This window comes from Canis lupus, chromosome 36 (genome assembly GCF_048164855.1).
Source record: "Canis lupus baileyi chromosome 36, mCanLup2.hap1, whole genome shotgun sequence".
Lineage (NCBI taxonomy): Eukaryota > Metazoa > Chordata > Mammalia > Carnivora > Canidae > Canis > Canis lupus.
Genome location: NC_132873.1, coordinates 20,286,634 through 20,303,911, shown reverse-complemented (window position 1 = coordinate 20,303,911; position 17,278 = coordinate 20,286,634). Strand labels below are relative to the sequence as shown.

At 33.6% G+C, this 17,278-nt stretch overlaps 1 protein-coding gene and 1 long non-coding RNA gene across 18 annotated transcripts in view; one reads left to right on the top strand and one right to left on the bottom strand.

The window, feature by feature from the left end:
- The window catches only part of C2CD6 (C2 calcium dependent domain containing 6), a 131,482-nt gene that overhangs the window by 29,217 nt on the left and 84,987 nt on the right, over positions 1–17,278 (bottom strand). For 16 of the 17 annotated variants that reach the window (XR_012025080.1, XR_012025081.1, XR_012025082.1 and 13 more), the window contains one exon: positions 3,833–3,907. The exons of the other annotated variant lie outside the window; for it this stretch is intronic. Coding sequence is in view for 13 of the 16 variants with exons in the window: in XM_072813302.1 (XP_072669403.1) it covers positions 3,833–3,907 (75 nt within the window). In the remaining 3 variants the exon portion in view is untranslated. The remainder of the gene's footprint in view (positions 1–3,832; positions 3,908–17,278) is intronic. 17 annotated transcript variants of the gene reach the window in all.
- LOC140625760 (uncharacterized) overlaps positions 14,529–17,278 on the top strand; it is a 40,560-nt gene continuing 37,810 nt past the window's right edge. Inside the window, exon 1 of the long non-coding RNA XR_012025083.1 lies at positions 14,529–14,666. This is a non-coding gene — a long non-coding RNA (uncharacterized lncRNA). The remainder of the gene's footprint in view (positions 14,667–17,278) is intronic.

Sequence of the window (17,278 nt, the reverse complement as noted above, 5' to 3'; positions counted from 1 at the left end):
TGTGGAACAGATCAACAAAACCAGGAGTTGGTTCATGAAAGAATTAATAAGATACATAAACCATTAGCCAGCATTATTAAAAAGAGAGAGAAGACTCAAATTAATAAAATCATGAATGAGAAAGGAGAGATCACTACCAACACCAAGGAAATACAAACGATTTTAAAAACATATTATGAGCAGCTATACGCCAATAAATTAGGCAATCTAGAAGAAATGGACGCATTCCTGGAAAGCCACAAACTACCAAAACTGGAACAGGAAGAAATAGAAAACCTGAACAGGCCAATAACCAGGGAGGAAATTGAAGCAGTCATAAAAACCTCCCAAGACACAAGAGTCCAGGGCCAGATGGCTTCCCAGGGGAATTCTATCAAACGTTTAAAGAAGAAATCATACCTATTCTACTAAAGCTGTTTGGAAAGATAGAAAGAGATGGAGTACTTCCAAATTCGTTCTATGAGGCCAGCATCACCTTAATTCCAAAACCAGACAAAGACCCCACCAAAAAGGAGAATTACAGACCAATATCCCTGATGAACATGGATGCAAAAATTCTCAACAAGATACTAGCCAATAGGAAAAAAAAAAAAAAAAAAGATACTAGCCAATAGGATCCAACAATACATTAAGAAAATTATTCACCATGACCAAGTAGGATTTATCCCCAGGACACAAGGCTGGTTCAACACTCGTAAAACAATCAATGTGATTCATCATATCAACAAGAGAAAAAACAAGAACCGTATGATCCTCTCATTAGATGCAGAGAAAGCATTTGACAAAATACAGCATCCATTCCTGATCAAAACTCTTCAGAGTGTAGGGATAGAGGGAACATTCCTCAGCATCTTAAAAGCCATCTACAAAAAGCCCACAGCAAATATCATTCTCAATGGGGAAGCACTGGGAGCCTTTCCCTTAAGATCAGGAACAAGACAGGGATGTCCACTCTCACCACTGCTATTCAACATAGTACTGGAAGTCCTAGCCTCAGCAATCAGACAACAAAAAGACATTAAAGGCATTCAAATTGGCAAAGAAGAAGTCAAACTCTCCCTCTTCGCCGATGACATGATACTCTACATAGAAAACCCAAAAGCCAAAAAAAAAAAAAAACCCAAAAGCCTCCACCCCAAGATTGGTAGAACTCATATAGCAATTTGGTAGCGTGGCAGGATACAAAATCAATGCCCAGAAATCAATGGCATTTCTATACACTAACAATGAGACTGAAGAAAGAGAAATTAAGGAGTCAATCCCATTTACAATTGCACCCAAAAGCATAAGATACCTAGGAATAAACCTAACCAAAGAGGTAAAGGATCTATACCCTCAAAACTATAGAACACTTCTGAAAGAAATTGAGGAAGACACAAAGAGATGGAAAAATATTCCATGCTCATGGATTGGCAGAATTAATATTGTGAAAATGTCAATGTTACCCAGGGCAATTTACACGTTTAATGCAATCCCTATCAAAATACCATGGACTTTCTTCAGAGAGTTAGAACAAATTATTTTAAGATTTGTGCGGAATCAGAAAAGACCCCGAATAACCAGGGGAATTTTAAAAAAGAAAACCATATCTGGGGGCATCACAATGCCAAATTTCAGGTTGTACTACAAAGCTGTGGTCGTCAAGACAGTGTGGTACTGGCACAAAAACAGACACATAGATCAATGGAACAGAATAGAGAACCCAGAAGTGGACCCTGAACTTTATGGCCAACTAATATTCGATAAAGGAGGAAAGACTATCCATTGGAAGAAAGTCTCTTCAATAAATGGTGCTGGGAAAATTGGACATCCACATGCAGAAGAATGAAACTAGACCACTCTCTTTCACCATACACAAAGATAAACTCAAAATGGATGAAAGATCTAAATGTGAGACAAGATTCCATCAAAATCCTAGAGGAGAACACAGGCAACACCCTTTTTGAACTCGGCCATGGTAACTTTTTGCAAGATACATCCACGAAGGCAAAAGAAACAAAAGCAAAAATGAACTATTGGGACTTCATCAAGATAAGAAGCTTTTGCACAGCAAAGGATACAGTCAACAAAACTAAAAGACAACCTACAGAATGGGAGAAGATATTTGCAAATGACGTATCAGATAAAGGGCTAGTTTCCAAGATCTATAAAGAACTTCTTAAACTCAACACCAAAGAAACAAACAATCCAATCATGAAATGGGCAAAAGACATGAAGAGAAATCTCACAGAGGAAGACATAGACATGGCCAACATGCACATGAGAAAATACTCTGCATCACTTGCTATCAGAGAAATACAAATCAAAACCACAATGAGATACCACCTCACACCAGTGAGAATGGGGAAATTAACAAGGCAGGAAACAACAAATGTTGGAGAGGATGAGGAGAAAAGGGAACCCTCTTACACTGTTGGTGGGAATGTGACTGGTGCAGCCACTCTGGAAAACTGTGTGGAGGTTCCTCAAAGAATTAAAAATAGACGTGCCCTACGACCCAGCAATTGCACTGTTGGGGATTTACCCCAAAGATTCAGATGCAATGAAACTCCGGGACACCTGCACCCCAATGTTTCTAGCAGCAATGTCCACAATACCCAAACTGTGGAAGGAGCCTCAGTGTCCATTGAAAGATGAATGGATAAAGAAGATGTGGTTTATGTATACAATGGAATATTCCTCAGCCATTAGAAACGACAAATACCCACCATTTGCTTCAACGTGGATGGAACTGGAGGGTATTATGCTGAGTGAAGTAAGTCAATCGGAGAAGGACAAACAGTGTATGTTCTCATTCATTTGAGGAATATATATAACAGTGAAAGGGAATATAAGGGAAGGGAGAAGAAAAAGACTCCTAACTCGGGGAAACGAACTAGGGGTGGTGGAAGGGGAAGAGGGCGGGGGGTGGAGGTGAATGGGTGACGGGCACTGAGGGGGGCACTTGATGGGATGAGCACTGAGTGTTATTCTGTATGTTGGTAAACTGAACACCAATAAAAAATTAATTTATTTTTAAAAAAATAAATAAATTTAAAAAAAAAAGATTTAAGTCCTATCCTAGAAATATTTACCATTTTAGTAGCAATCCAAAAAAACATTTAAATGCAAAGCAAGTAGTAGATATTCTATTACAAGTATCACAAATATTTTCTAAAGATTTACTTGGGAGCATAGATCATCTGCTTTTAAGTCTGCAAATTTTAACAATGATGATGAGTTTCACCCACTCCTTAGCATGTCACAGTAGAATCTTACTTTTTGATGAATATCACACATGCCTGATAAATGGCTAAAAGAGAGTAGTATAAAAAATTCTGGATTATAGGGAAATTTCAGTGTAATATCCATGGGCAGTTTTGTTGCTCTGGGATCGAACTTGTCTATCACTGAAATAGCCTTTGGGATGAAGTTTATTCAAATATTTCAAACATATTCTAATGTTTGTTCATACAACTTCTATATTATCCTGTTGAAAAAAAGCAAAATGTGAAGTAATCAGCTTAGTATTTGTTTTAGTTTATTTCAACTTAGTTGTTCAAACTTCATTGTAATGGATACAATTTATTATAACTGTTCCTCAAATTTTGATATCCAGATGACAACATAAGAATTCCCTGGGTTTTTCTGAGAAATACAGATTCCCAGGCTCCACTTCCAGATTGAGATTCATCAGGTCAGAGGTAGGACCTGAGAACAGATATTTTTTTAAAAGACAGCCAGGTGTTTATAATGGGTAGTATGGTTTAGGAACCATTAAATTATATAAAATATTAGAGAAGCCTAGTATTTAAATATAATTGCTATTGGGATAGGATAATTCAGGACTCACCAGATACTTTGGTTTGAATTCTATAAATTCTGGTCTGAAAGATGGTAAAGTGTATTCCACTGGTGAAAAAATCACCTTATAAAAAGAGAAGTTTTAATTTTAGACTGCTTATAATGCAAGGATATTTCCCAAGATAATTTTATTCTTTCAATGTATAAAGACATAAAAAAGCTTAAAACCTAAATATTTTTCTCGTAACTACTATAATTTACTTTGTCAATTATCAAAGAAATCTATACATATATAATACATTTACACATATCATCTTAGCTTCCTTGATACTATAATATTCATCCTACTGAGTTTGTAAAATCAAGACAACGCACAGCAACTTGAAGCAGAAACAAAAGCAGAAAATAGAATTGTGAGAATTAATATAATTTCATTTTAAAAGGTTATAAAATGGATTAGATAATAACTGGCATTTAGGGGCCCCGGGTGGTTCAGTTGGTTAAGCATCCAATTCTTGATTTTGACTTAGGTTATGATCTGAGGGTCGTGAGATCTAGCCCCGCATGAGGCTCATGTGCTGGGTGTGGAGCCTGCTTAGGATTCTCTCTTCCTTTCCCTCTGCCCCTTCTTACCTTTAAAAAATAAATAAATAAATGGCATTTGGGATAGAAAGCATTTTTAATGATTCCTTTACCTGTAATTGCTAAATGGGTACTTACACTGCCTAAGGAAACACTTGATTCTAGATTAAGGTCTATAGGAACAATTATAGAATCATAGAACCACTGAATTTTTGGAGATGAAAGATGCTTTAGAGATAATCCAATCTGACTCCTTGTTTCATACAAGAATCTGAACTTGAAGTTTGTTGCCCCAAGTTATCCAGATGATTAGTAGCCTAAATCCTAAGCATCTTAAATTTTCATTGGATACTCCTTCCACTATACAATCAAGACTGCAGCGACTAAAAGTGATTCTTTGGAAGCATCATAATGTGTATTCACCCTGACAACTCAGCTAGACAAAACTTGACACCATCTCTTTGAGAGTACTTAGTACTACAAACTACTTTCCAATATATTATCTCCTTTAGACAGCAGGAGGTTTATTATATATCAAGTTAATTAAAATAGCAGTTCAATGAATGATGTTTCCATTAGTAATACCTTTAACTGTTCATTAATATTAAGCAGTTAATAACATGACTTTAAATTTTCATCAGCTTCCCACTTTTGCAGCTATTTGTCTTAACGCATTGACTAAATTATTTCTACAAGTTTCTCAATATTCCCTATAATTTCTCCCCTTCAGACAGATGTGTCTATGAATTCTTGAAATACACCTCAGACTTTTCCACATCTGTTCTTTTGATTGTTTTGTTTTTCTTTGCTTGAATTTCTCCAAATTTCCCTAAAACAGCTTGAACTCCAACATTTGAAATTCCATTATTTTAAACAAATTTAGTAGAAAATTTATAAATGAAATATATATGACAAAGAAGCTGAAGAACAGTAAAAATATATATATTATCTTTTTTTGTAAAAAGCACAAAAGATATAAAAACTCTTCCCTAATATAAGCTTAAAAGAATGTGTGAAAGGACATAAAATGCTAACATCTCTAGACAAGAACTTTTATGCCATTTAACTCTGTATTGTTATTTAAAGAATATGAAGTGCTTTATGAATTAAAAAAAAAAACCAGTACATTTACACTAGAGAGAAATACTTTAAGCATTTATCTCAGGAAGTCAGAAAATGACAGTAAAACAAACCAATATAGAAGCTTCAAGATGATGGACTAAACATGTGGTTCTATTCTCTCCTACCTCCCAAGGTCCTAGTGAATTAACAGAAAACAATATTTCAAAAAGAAAAATCCCATAGTAATACTGGAAATCAATAAGATGAGACACCAGGATTTAGAAAGTTGAGAAAATTCAGAAATTATGAAAGCAGATGAGATTGATTGAATAGAAACCCCCATCAAGAAAATTAGAGCCTTGAATGACAGAAATCAGGTGGATCTTAGAAGCAAAAAATTCAAGGACAACATATCAAAGAGTTTCAGATGATGGTACAATTATCATTAATTAAAAAGCTGCATTCAGAACAGCTGGATCTTCTCCTTTTCAGCATACCAGAGTATATGCTGCTGGTAGCATTGTCTTTCTCAGTCATCTACCCAGAACATCAAAAAACCTGCTTTCTAAAGTAAATGTGCCATCTGCCTAGGTAGAGATCCTATGAGTTTTGAGCCTTGATAGGGAAGCAGAATAGACCTTGCTGTCGATGACATTTCCACATCAGATAACAAAAAGGGTATACAAAGAAAGAAAAGGAAGTTCCATCTAGGAGAGAAAATCATGGGTTCTTTGGAAATATTGTTGAGTCCCCAGCCATCCTGCCTAGCCTCTTCCATCCCCATTTACCCTCCAGGGAAGCTTGCCTGTCACACAAAGCATAACTATACAGTCAATATATTCCTTCATTCACAAACATAAAATGAGCCAACAAAGTTTACCAGATACATGAGGAAAATCAATACATGCAATGAAGAATCAATAAGAACAAACAGAATTAACCCCAGAGTAAATAGAGATTATTTCTGAGGAATGTGAGGAGAAGGTGACCCTTGGAAAACATTCCAAATAGTATCTTGAGATATTAAAAAAATATCTTAAGATTTTCAAAAAAATAGTATCTCAAGATATCAAAAAGATCATGATTTCCTCTTAGCTGTGTAATAGGTATCTCAGATTTAACAAATCACAAAAGAGAATTCTGGATTACTAATGCTGTTCCCCTCCCTCTCTCTAAAACCCATAGAACCTTGGCCTTTCTCTATTTTTCCTCATCTCAGTTATTGATTATACCATCTACTGGCTTATAACCTAAATATCATTTTTTATTTCTCTCCTTCTCTTTACCATATCTAATCCAGCATTAACTCCTGTGTTTGCTGCCTTCAAAATATATCGAATGTCCAGCTATATCCCCCCATCAACCCCACTACAATTGTAGCACAAGCCACTATGATCTTTTTCCAAACGTTAGTCTCCTAACTAGCCTCTTGTTCTCTGTGACAGGGACTGATCATTGACTTCCCACAATATATATTATCTTAGGAACATAAATTTTTTTAGCATTTAGGTAGAAATGTTCCCTGCTTAAAAAAAGAAAAAAAAAAAAAAAACAAACCCTACATTTTCCAGCCTCTGTTGAAGACAAGGGTAACTATGTGACGAGTTTCTGGCCAACTACATATAACTGGAAGTTGTTGGGAGAATCTCCTGAAAGACTATCTTAAAATAGAGGGATGCCTGGGTGGCTCAGTGATTGAGCGTCCGCCTTTGTCTCAGGTCATGATCCTGGGGTTCCGGGATCAAGTTCCACATTGGACTCCCTGCATGGAGCCTGCTTCTCCCTCTGCCTGTGTCTCTGCCTCTCTTTCTCTGTCTCTCATGAAAACAAACAAACAAACAAACAAACAAACGGCAGACTCAGCTGACAGGATCTAACTGACCTGCCTGAATTCCAAGTTATGTGAGACAGAGCTGAACTAGTCAGTCCTTCCTGTATCGACCCAGCAAGATTAAAACATACATACATAATGATTTGCACATAAGGTCTTCCTATGTTTTATCTAGTTCAATCAAGGTAACTGGGAATTGGGCTCATGGGGGCCACTGCTCAAGACCAAGAGTGCTGCTATCCTAGGAAGAAGTAAAGCAAGAGTAAAAATGCCATGAAATTTCCTATCATTTTGAAGATGGCCTTTTCTTCATTGGGTATTTGCTTAGTTGCCATAAAATTTGATTGTTTTCCAGAGCTCCTATGAAGCTGGCTCAGATAGCTTCTGGATGCTTTTTCAATGTTTTTCAGAGGAATAAAAACTTGGAGCTGTTTATTCTACCATTTTGTTTATATCACTTTCCTTGAATATTTATTCAATATGGTGGGGGTCTTCTTGCAATGAATTCTCAGCTTTTGTTTGCTGAAAGGGTATTTTAACTTCTGTTTTGAAAAATAGTATAACTGGTTAAAGAATTCTAGGTTCGTGATGTTTTTCCTTCTATTAAAGATGGCATTACAGAGTCCTCTCCCTTGCATAATCTCTAACAAAAAGTCTGTTATATTTCTTCCTCTACAATAAATGTGCCTTCTTCTTCCCTCCCCCTAAGGTTTTCTCTTTACTACTGATTCTCAGCAAAGTGATTATGATATGTCTGAGAATTTTGTAAGGTCTATTCTCTTTGAGTTCATTGAATTTCTTGTTCTGTGGTTTATAGTTTCATTAAATATGAAAAACTTTTGGCCATAATTTCTTCAAATACATTTTTTAGTTTCGCCTCCCTGTAAGTCTCCAATTACATGTATGTCTTACCCCTTGATATTTTCATACAAGTTACTTACACTTTCCTTTTTTAAAATTTTTTTCTCATTGTGCTTTATTCTATAACTTCTATCCCTTCAGGTTTACTGATATTTTGCTAGCATCTAATATTACTATTACTTCCTTTTTCATCTCTAAAAATTCCATTTTGTCTATCTATACCTTCCATTTCTTTCCTCATCATGCTCATGTTTATTCTACCATCTTGAATATATGGAATGTATTTTTAATAGTTCTTTAAACATCCTTTTCTGTTAGTTCCATCTTCTCTGTCATTTCTATGTCTGTTCCTATTAATTGATTTTCCCCTGCATTATGGGTCAAATTTTCTTGCTTTTTTCGGTATGTCTATAATTTCTTATTGGATGCTGAGAATGATAAATTTTCTAGATCTTACTTTTGGTTTCTAGATCTTGCTTTCTTCTTTAATATAGTATTTTATTAGTACATATTAAGTACTAGTACATATTAAGATACTGAGAAACTTATTGGTGGTGAGGGGGTATTGTCCAAAAGCCTTTAATGTAGGGCTTAGTCTCTCAACAAAGATGGGCCTTCTATTTGCTGTCACATACGCGTTTCTCTCTGGCCTATAGGAAAATGGTTTATTTCTAGCTATGTGAGTTCCCAGAATGTTCTACCCAATACTTTTTTTCAGTGGTTCTTTTTCTTGCCTCTACTATTTCACTACTCAGATTAATCCCAAAGACTAAAGGGGACATCCTTCATAGTTATCTGGAGATTTCGTGTTCTACATTTCCTTCCACTCCAGTACTGTACTCCACAAATTTGCCTCTGTGCACCAAACTTTAATCTCTTCAATTCAGTGAGACCTCCAAGCTCTGTTTTGGTTCTCTCTCCTGGTGCTGCTGTGCAGAAAACTGGTGTGACGTTGTCCTTTTCTTAAGAAATTACAGTCCCATGCTATCATCTTCTCAATGTCTAAAAACTGCTTTTCCATAATTTTGTTTCTGGTTTTCTTATTGATAAAGGAAGAAAGACAAATCACATTCCTCTAAACTCCATCTTTACTAGAAGCAGACATGTGACATTTACTTTTCATGGATCTATTACATACATTATTTAGTTTGGCAGAGATTTATATTTAAATTATAATACTATGTTATTTATAAGTACTAATTATTATAAATTATATTTATATAAATTATATTAAATTTTATTATGAATTATACTTATTATACTAATTACTTATTATTTATTATTTATAAATTAACTTTTCTTATATTTTAAAATAGAGCCAATCTATAAACAAAGCATGGGCGATTTAACTAGAGCAATATAACAATGTATTAGAAACCTTGAAAAAAAAAAAAAGAAAAAGAAACCTTGACAGAGAAATGATAATATATAAGTAACAATGACAACAAAAAGAAAATGGAAGGGATAGGAAAATGAAACTTAAAAAAAAATCTTTTTCATCTTTCATAGTAGGAAGTTGGTAGATAATGCCTATTGGTTTATATGACAAGAATTTTTAATTTATTTTTTAAATTCAATTTGCTAACATATAGTATAACACTCAGTACTCATCACATCACATGCCAAGAAATATTTTTTTTTAATTTTTAAATTAAATGTGGGATCTGGGCCAAAGGCAGGCGCCAAACTGCTGCGCCACCCAGGGATCCCCAAGAAATATTTTAAACATATTAATCACAGCGTTACAAATAACCATTAGAAAAATAATGTCTAATAAAACTCAGAAGTTATAGAAAGAAGGTTTGAAATATTATAAATGCTCTAAATCATCTTTCAGAGTGACATCAACATATTCTACCTGAAGTTGATTAGTTGATAAATAAAGTTTGAACTACATAATTTAAAACTATAATAAAACTTACAAGAATTACAAGGCAAATTGTTAAAAGCAGTTGTCTTGGGTAAGGGAGACAGTGTAGCTGTGGGTGGGGAAGGATGACTTTTTCTTTTTATTTTATACCCTTCTGTGCAGACTGATTTTGGGGGGACTGTGTAGGTATTGTTTTAATTTTTTAAAAAAGCTAGGGGTGGTGGTGATGTGGGAAAACATAAAAGCTTAAAACCTACAAAAAACTACAAAGGGCATTCTTTTTTTCCCCAAAAGGTATTATTAATAGGCATTGATTAAATAATTTTTATGCAGGCTCACGATGAGAGATAGTAGAATTTAGTTGTTTGCAGCACAGACTTCAGAGCAGTCTGCCTCTGTTCAAAACCCAGGCTTACCTTGATTATCCTCAGACTAATCAGTTAGCTAGTCCATGACTTAACTTTACCACACACAAAATAATTTAAAAATATTTACTTCACAGGATTGCTATGGGGATTAAATGAATTCATATATTAAGATAGTAATATAGGAACTTGCAATAAAAGTATTGGGTATTATAATAAAAAATAATGAAATCTTGCCATTTGACAACATGAATGGACTTATAGGGTATCATGCTAAGTGAAATGAGTCAGAAAAAGACAATACATATGATTTCACTTATATGTGGAATTAAAAAAAACAAAAACAAAACAAAAAACCCAACCAAATAAAAAAAGAAAACCAGACTCTTAAATACAGAAAACTGGTAGCTGCCGGAAGGGAGGCAGATGGGGGGATGGGCAAAATAGATAAGGGAGACTAAGAGGTACACATTTCCAGTTGTAAAATAAAGTCATTGGGAGTCATGAGATATAGATTCCCATGCTGAGGATGAAGTATGAGAAATAGAGCTAAAGGTATGACAGTGGCATTATGTGGTGATAGATGGTGACCACACCCATAATGTGCACTGAATAATGTATAGAATTGTTGAATCAATATGTTGTACATCTGAAATTTATATAACATTGTATGTTTATACTTTAATTATAAAAAAATTATTGCCTATTACTAAAATAAAAACATTACAGCCACTTAAAGTGATGTAATTGATATATAGGTTGTATAAGCAATGAACTACCAGATGAAAGATTAAGGTACAGATGCCTAGTTAATCATAATAAGCAGTCTAGGAAAGCACCAGTAGCATATAGGAAAATATCTGTAAAACTGACTCAAGTGGAATGAAAAAACTTCAATGGATAATTTTTTTAAAAAATTAATTAAAATACATGATTATTCATTTGCCAAAAATCCATTGATCTCTACTTCACAAAGAATGAACGTTAACATATGTAAATTCAAAACAATAAAAAACAGAATGTTGGTAGTCAAGAAGTAATGCAGACATTGACAAATGAATCCAACTCTATTACAAATGTAAAATATATAACCTCACTCAAAGGGGTAAGAGAAAAAAGGAACTAACCTTAGTAACTTTGGAAAATAATGTTTTGACTGGAAATTGTAATAAAGACAAAGTAAACTGTACATAAACACTGTGTGCTAGTAGGTAAATTTGTTCTTCATGGGTATGGTCTAATTTTGGAATTCTGACACTACTTTGCACTTATATTGGGATGGAATAAATAAGTAAATAGTGGATGATGACAGCCAAGTTTCTCACTGTGGGAAAGAGAAGTTACATTGGACAAAAGCAAGAAAAGAGGGTTAATAAACTCTGGAACAGATTCAGAGATACCAATATAAACTTATAATTAGCAAAACATATAAAGAGACAGATATATATACAGAAACAGGTATAGACATATGTATACACATGGGTTTGTATACACACATATATTATTTAACTGTCTGCTGCCTAGACACAATAGCAACACATACACCCAGTTCCCAGACCCTGGTTTCAAAATATCATTCTCCAATATAAATAACCAAAGCTCCTGGTAGAAAAAACTGATTCTAGGATTTGGGTAAGAAAATTACAAGAGAAGCCTGGAATATCTTACAGTACAGAAAGTAGGAAAGTGCTCAAAAAACAAAAGGATGGAGGCATGTTAAAGAAACAAAGGATATACTGAAAGAGTTCCTAAATAAATAATATCGTCTTGGATTATAACCAAAAATATAAAATATACTTATTTAGAAATAAAATAATTCATTAAGAAAAAAGAAAGAAATTGGCTAATATAATGAGGAGATCTAGTTCCAGGGCCTCAATATGACCAAATCACTATCTCTTCATATCTTTCTTCCTCTGTATTGGTTTTCTTATTCATTCCCTCTTATAACACTGCAAGCTCTTGATATAAAAGAATAAAGCATTCTCTTAATATTCTTAAATTATATCATTATCCTTGTAGCCACAGAGACAGTGTTAAGTTTGCCAACTACACCAAAGATTAGAGTTGGGGCAGGGAAGATATCTTCAGGAAGGGATACTGATAAACAAAAACATGTTAACTATATGGGCAATAAATATGTACAGGCATGCTTAATTTGTTTTGCTTTATTGTACCTCCCAGATATCGCATTTTTTTTAATAAATTGAAGTTTGTGGCAACCCTGTGTTGAGCAAGAGTATCAGTGCCATTTTCCAACAGCATTTGCTCATTCCATGTCTCTGTTACATTTTGATAATTCTCACAATATTTCAAACCTCTTTGTTATTATTTTACTTGTGTTGATTTGTGATCATTTATTATAATGCTGAAAGCTCAGATGATAGTTTTTAGCAAAAAAGTATTTTTAAATTAAGATACGTACATTTTTAAAGATATAATACTATTGCACACTTAATGGGCTACAGTATAGTGTAAGCATAATTTTTAGATGCATTGGGGGGTCCCCTGGGTGGCTCAGCGGTTAAGCGCCTGCCTTCACTCCAGGGCGAGATCCTGGAGTCCTGGGATTGAGTCTCACATCAGGCTCCCTGTATGGAGGCTGCCTCTCCCTCAGCCTATGTCTCTGCCTCTCTCTCTCTTTGTGTTTCTCATGATAAATAAAAATCTTTAAAAAAAAAATTTTAGATGCATTCTGAAACCAAAAAATGCTTTTGACTTGATTTATTGCAATATTCACTTTATGTAGTGGTTTGAAACCAAACCTGCAATATCTCTGAGGGTGTCTGTAGTATTGAAACAACTGCCTATCTATTTCAGCAAAAATATCAGTAAATTATTACTCATACCAGAAAAAAAGGTATAAATGAATTAAACATATGTAAATACAAAATGCACATATTAGGAAAACATTTAAGAAAATACTGACATAATCCCGGGGAGGAGAAATATCTTTTAAAAAAGATATAAACTAACAGCCACAAAGGGAAAGGTGCCAGATTGGACAACTTAAACACTTAAAATTACTATAAGGACCTCAAAGAAGTTAAAAAAAAAGGTAATAAACAGCATAGATCACAAAGCATTGTTACTTGAAACATATACAGCATTCTCACACATAACCAAATATACAACCCAATTTGTATATATGGGAAGAGATTTTAAGTAGTCAAATAACAGAAATACGGATACAAAAAATAAACACATGAAAGTTGTTCACTTATTAATAGTCAGAAAATGTTAATTAAAATAACAATTGGAATATCATTTTTGGGTGAACAATTAACAAAAACTAGAATGAACAAGGTGTGAAATACTGAATATTTTCTTACATTTGGGTGCAAATGCAAATTAGTAAAAGATAATTTGACAGTATATATATCAAAATTAAATATGCTCATACATTTTGATCCAACAAGTCTATTTCTCATATTTATCCTATAGTATACTTGTACAGGTTAATAAAGATAATACTTACCATTTAGCAAGTGACTATTATGTTCCAAGCCCTTTAAAATTCTTTGAAATAGATGATAGTATAATCATTTTGTAGATGACAAAACTGAAACTCAGATGTAAATTGCCTAAAGGTATATGACCATGAAAGTGGAAGAATCTGGATTTGAACCTAGATATTTCTGCCTGTGAAATCCAAGGTCTTTTTACTATATCACACTAATTCTCTTACCATCACCAAACAATGCCTTGAAATGGTAGGTAAAATCAAATTCCCCATTTTTCCCCACTTTCTTTCATCCTGACCTTTGGAGAAATGATTTAGCATCCTGTCATGATCAGGGTTTAAATAGAAACAAATTAAACTATATCTGAAAGTCTTAATTTATGAGGGGGCTCTAAAAATGTGAAGGAACTATTGAAAGACTGTCACCTGAATCAGCTATGAGTTGAATGAGATGTTTGTTAGTCTTTTCCAATTCAGATTAGCACTCCAGAAGTTTGTCTCAAAATACTGCATTTCTTTAACACACTGTCTACTTTGGTTCATAAAAAAAAAAAAATCTTTTTACTTCAAACAACTTCAAAGTTTATTTTCCCACAGAATTCTGAAGGTTTTGTGACTTTGTGAAGCAATTACCTTAGACTTTGGAGAACTTGTTCTAGAATTCTGATATGTCTTCAATTTACAAGCTTGTTGCCATAGGTGATAGATTCTTTCAAACTTCTAAATCTGTTAATTGTATATAACCTATGTTTTATGGTTTACCAACTGAATTTATCTTGTTAATTTAATTGAGTTTTATCTATCATATATATACAGGTCTGACTACCACCCTTAAGGAAAATATTTAAGGTAAGTTTTCACTTTTCTTTTTTTTTTTTTTTTTTTGCTTTATAAAAATTAAACTCTTTACTTTAAAATGCTGCAGATTCCCATGAGTTGCAAGAAAAAGCAGAGAGAACCCATATACCCTTTATCCAGTTTCTCTCAATAGTACCATCCTATAAAACTGTAGTAAAATATCACAACCAGGATACTGACATTATACAGTCAAGATGCAGAACATTTCCACAAGGATCCCTAATGTCCTTTTATAGTCACATCCATTCCTTTCCTGCCTCCACTCCCTATTTAATGCCTGACAACCACTAATCTGTTCTTAATTTTTATAATTTTTAAATTTCAAAATTATTATATAGATGGAGCCATGCAGTGTATAACATTTTGGGACTAGCTGTTTTCACTCAGCATAATTCTCTGGAAATTCATCCAGGTGGTATTTATCAATACTTTGGTCCTTTTTATTACTATTATTCCATGGTATGGATGTGTACCACAGTTTATTTAGCCACTCACCAGTTGAAGGACAACCTGGGTTGCTTCTACCTTTTGGCTATCATGAATAAGGCTGCTAGAGAGTATTACACTAAGCAAATAAGTCAGTCAGAGAAAGACAAATACCATATGATTTCAGTCATATGTGGAATATAAGAAACAAAACAAATGAGCATAAGGAAAAAAAGGAGAGAGAGAAACGAAGAAATCGACTCTTAACTATAGAAAACAAACTGATGGTTATCAGAGGGGAGGTGGGAGGTGAAATAGGTGATGGGGATTAAGATGTGCAGTTGTTGTGATGAGCATTGGGTATTGTATGGAATTACCGAATCACTGTATTATATGCCTGAAACTAATATTACACTGTATACTAAGGGAAACTTAAATAAAATGTAAATAAAAACTTAAAAGAAATACATCATATTAAATCAACAGGTCAATCTAGGGAGAACTGGCATCTTTCCTATGTTGAGTCCTCCAATCCATGAACATGGTATGTCCCACCATTTATCTAGGCCTTTGATTCCTTGTCAACATTTTGTAATTTTTATCATACAGATCCTGCACATGTTTTGTTAGACTTGTTTAATTTTCTCTGGAGTTATTGTAAATGTTATTGTGTTTTAAATTTTTGTTTCCACATGTTCATTGTTAGTATAGAGAATGCTATTGATTTTTTTCATTTTGAATTTGCATCCTTCAACTTTGTGGAACTCCCTTATTAGTTCTAGTATGTGTTCTTGTTGTTTGTAACTCTTCAGTATTTTCTACATAGACAATCATCCCATCTGAAAATATAGTTTTATTTCTTCTTTTCTAAGCCATGTGACCTTTATTTCATTTTCTTGCCCTATTACAATGGATAAAATTTCTAGTACTATATTTAAAAAGAGTAGCAAGAACATATGTCCTTGCTTTGTTTCTGATCTTGAAAGAAGAGCATGCAGGCTTTCACCATTAAGCATAATGTAAACTATAGTTTTTTGCAGATGTGCTTTATCAAATTGAGGAAGTTACCTTCTAATATTAGTTTGCTGTTTGTAATATCATGATTGTGTATCAAATTTTGCAAAAAAACTCGTCTTGTGTTAGTTGATATTACATGATTTTTCTCCTTTTGTCTATTGATATGGTGAATTACAAGACTGATTTTCAAATGTTGACACTAGCCTTGCATAACTTTATCTGGTGAATTACACAGACTGATTTTTAAATGTTGAACCAGTGTTACACTTACACATTGCTGTATAAGTGTGTTTATATACTGTTCAGGATTTATGCATCTAAATTCATGAAGAAAATGATTTGTAGTTTCTTTTTTGTGCTGTCTTTATAGTAGCCTCATAAAATGAGTTGGGAACTGTTCCTTTCTGTTTTTTTGGAATAGATTTGTAAAACTAGTGATAATTCTTTCTTAATTGCTTGGTAAAATTCTCCAGTGAAACCATCTGTGCTGGACACTTCTTTTCCAGGAGCTTTTAAATTACTAATTCAATTTTTCTAATGGCCAATGACTATTCAGATTGATTAATTCATCTTAGTTGACCTAGATAACTTGTAGTTTTCCAGGACTTGGCCCATTTCCTCTGAATTGTCAAATATATGAGCCTAAAGTTCTGGGTAATATTTCCTTTTCATCTTTTTAATGACTACAATAACTGAAGTGATAAACGTTTTCATTCCTGATATTAGTGATTTGCATCGCTTCTCTTTTTGCCTTTGCCAATCTTGTTAGAGGGTTATCAATTTTACCGATTATTTTGAAGAACACCTTCCTTTGTTTCATTGATTTTCTCTATTATTTATTTTTTCATTTTGAAATTAATTGATATTTGCTCTTATCTTTATTATTTCCTTCCTTCTTGTTTCATTTGCCCTCCATTTTCTAAGTTCTTGAGGTGAGACCTTATTTATTTGAAAATTTCATTTTCCAGTGTATGCATCTAGTACTAATATATTCCTTTCAGTGTTGCTTTAACTATGTCTTACTAGTTTTGATACGTTGTATTTTCCTTTTTACTCAGTTCCATGTATTTTTTATCCCATTTTGAGACTTCCTCTTTTACCCAAGGATTTAGAAGTGTGTTGTTTATAAACATTTGGAGGTTTTTCTCTTATTTATTTCT